The sequence below is a fragment of the Rutilus rutilus genome (assembly GCF_951802725.1).
Source record: "Rutilus rutilus genome assembly, chromosome: 16".
Taxonomy (NCBI): Eukaryota; Metazoa; Chordata; class Actinopteri; order Cypriniformes; family Leuciscidae; genus Rutilus; species Rutilus rutilus.
In genome coordinates this window covers 37,028,910-37,031,409 of record NC_140224.1, presented here as the reverse complement: position 1 = coordinate 37,031,409, position 2,500 = coordinate 37,028,910, and the positions used below count along the sequence as shown (strand labels likewise).

General features: G+C 37.2%; 1 protein-coding gene across 2 annotated transcripts in view; it reads right to left on the bottom strand.

Moving 5' to 3' along the window:
• Nucleotides 1-2,500, bottom strand: part of LOC311305824 (alpha-actinin-2) — a 139,599-nt gene that overhangs the window by 114,812 nt on the left and 22,287 nt on the right. Inside the window, exons 19-21 of one of the 2 annotated variants that reach the window (XM_084433746.1) lie at nucleotides 1,984-2,049; nucleotides 1,635-1,793; nucleotides 1-555 (exon numbers count right to left, since the gene is read on the bottom strand). The exon at nucleotides 1-555 is cut by the window's left edge and continues 520 nt beyond it. The exons of the other annotated variant lie outside the window; for it this stretch is intronic. Coding sequence (XP_084289872.1) covers nucleotides 397-555; nucleotides 1,635-1,793; nucleotides 1,984-2,049 — 384 coding nt within the window. The 3' untranslated portion in view covers nucleotides 1-396. The remainder of the gene's footprint in view (nucleotides 556-1,634; nucleotides 1,794-1,983; nucleotides 2,050-2,500) is intronic. 2 annotated transcript variants of the gene reach the window in all.

Sequence of the window (2,500 nt, the reverse complement as noted above, 5' to 3'; positions counted from 1 at the left end):
GTACTGAAAAAAAAAAAAAAAGAAAGAAAGAAAACTACCATAATAAAATGGTAGTCAGATTTTAAAATAGTTAAACCAATGAAAAATAAAAATGTTATTTTTATTTTTCAGTGGTTAAATTATTTTAGAATCCTAAAACTTTAAAGGCCAATTTAAAAAATAAAAAAATAATGATAATTGAATGGTCTCAGACTTTTGGAGCCCACAGTAAAACTCATACAAACGCCTGACGGATCATAATGCAATGCCTAATATTCTTAATTTTGAAATGAAACACTTTTGCTCTTGGAGTAACTGAGTAACTCAGAGATTACGATTATCACGGCCAGTATTCAGAGAATCAAGAGCGAGTGAAGCGCCACACATGCGCTCTTGTGTTCTCTGGGCTCCACACAGCTAGAGGTCGCTCTCTCCGTACAGGGCCGTGGAGAACGCCGTGTAGTCCAAAGCCCCCTGTTCTCCATCAGGTCCTTTATATGGAGGCATCCTGGAGATGCAGTACTCCGCCTGATCCGGGGGCAATTCCCGACGGAGCTCATCCACCAGAATATACGGCTGGAATCACACGAACAGGCCATTGAAAGAACATTGATGAATATATGCATATTTATTATACATATATGCCTATTGATTATGCAAGGTATTTAAATATGATTTTAAAAATATTTAGGGCAAAATTTAAGAATTTTACGTATTTGAACTGCACATAACGTTCCCATGCATTTGGATTATGCACATTTAACAATAATAAATGTAACTCTTTTCATTTTCTAAATGTCATAATCATTTGTTAACAAACATGTATTTATTACTTCAACGAGCTCATTGTTTCTGCCTTAAATTATTACATTGTTTAAATTAATACATTTTTAGCTAACTGATTTGCATATGTACATTTCTGAAATTTCTGATAACAGATCACTCTAAATTGTAATGTGGACTCATGCATTTTCTGTAAAGCTGCTTTGAAACGATGTGTGTTGTGAAAAGCGCTAACAAATAAATGGGAATTTTTTTTTAATAAAAACTCTTTCCCGCCATTTACGGAAATTTCCGGCAATCCGTGTTTTCAGTGTTATACGGTAGGAGGCGCTATTACACATCTTCTGAAAGAGTTCAGATTCAGAATCAAAACACAGGTGAAGAAGCAGAAACAAGCGATATAAGCAGTGCTGACGCACGTGTAAAATAACACGATCATTAAACAGCTTATAAATCAAAACTGGCGAATACTGAACGACTGTGAAGCTCTGAGGAGTTGATGGACTCCATGAAAATGTTGTAAAAAAAAGATAAAAAAATGTCTGGCAACTTTTTTTAAAAATCTTAATGTAATGCATATTCGTCAGTCATACATAAGATGGATATTAAGCACAAGTCATTTTAATAAATGCATTTTAAAAATATGATTATTTAAATAAGTTCAAATAGATGCAAATAGTTAATAATAAACTGTGCCATGATTGTTTGAGTGCAGAAATCTGACCAGTTTCATGTACATATGACTGTCAAATATGCATCACATCAAGTTTGTTTATTTTAAACCTGTAATCCAAACAGATGGACATTTATATGCGACTCAAATACATAAATCTAAAACTTTGACGCGCGTGTGTGTGTGTGTGTGTATTGACCTTATCCGCCGCCAGGATCCTGAAGGAGGCGACGACCTGCTCCGAGGTGTCCGTGTCTCCGGTCTCACGGGTCATGAAGTCCACAAAGGCCTGGAACGTCACCTTACCGGAACCGTTGGGATCCACCAGAGACATGATCCGAGCAAACTCGGCTTCACCCTGAGGAACACCAGAGAACGTTCAGCAGATCTTTACAGACAACACAGGAATCAAACGCACGTCTGAGGTGTTCAAGGCTGCTGTAGGAGATGATTTAACCCCAGTTACAGATATACATATATCAGATGTTGTGTTACAGAAACCATAATCGACATGAGAATTCATGCAGGAACATTATTAGTTATTTTACCAGAGCATAACCCATAGAGATCAGACAGGCCCTGAAGTCGTCGGTCTCCATGCCACCCTTCTTCTTCTGCCGAAACCAAGAAACAAAGGATGTAGAAGTAGTTAAATTTAGTTTACATTTAACAGATGCTTTTATCCAAAGAGACAACAATATCCATAATATGCAATGCCATATACTGTATATGCTAGTAGATGATGAACAGTAACTGCATTCAGGCGGATGAAAAATAAAGCGTAAGATGAAAGTAAATAGAGTTCATGTGACTTTAACAACATTTTTTAATGATTTACGGGTGCACATCATCATTGTGTTAATAATCTTGAATCAGAATCAGTTCCTCTTGCAGCATCTCTTCTCTTCTCTGATGATGTGGGTGGAGCAACCTGTCACTCACATGAGATCAGCCAATAGCAAACCACAACCATCCAATCAATTCCCCTCGGACACAATCAAGCCCCGCCCACATTTGTTCTTGTTCCTGAAGCGTTTCACTCGGATGTACAGAACAATAAGGGAG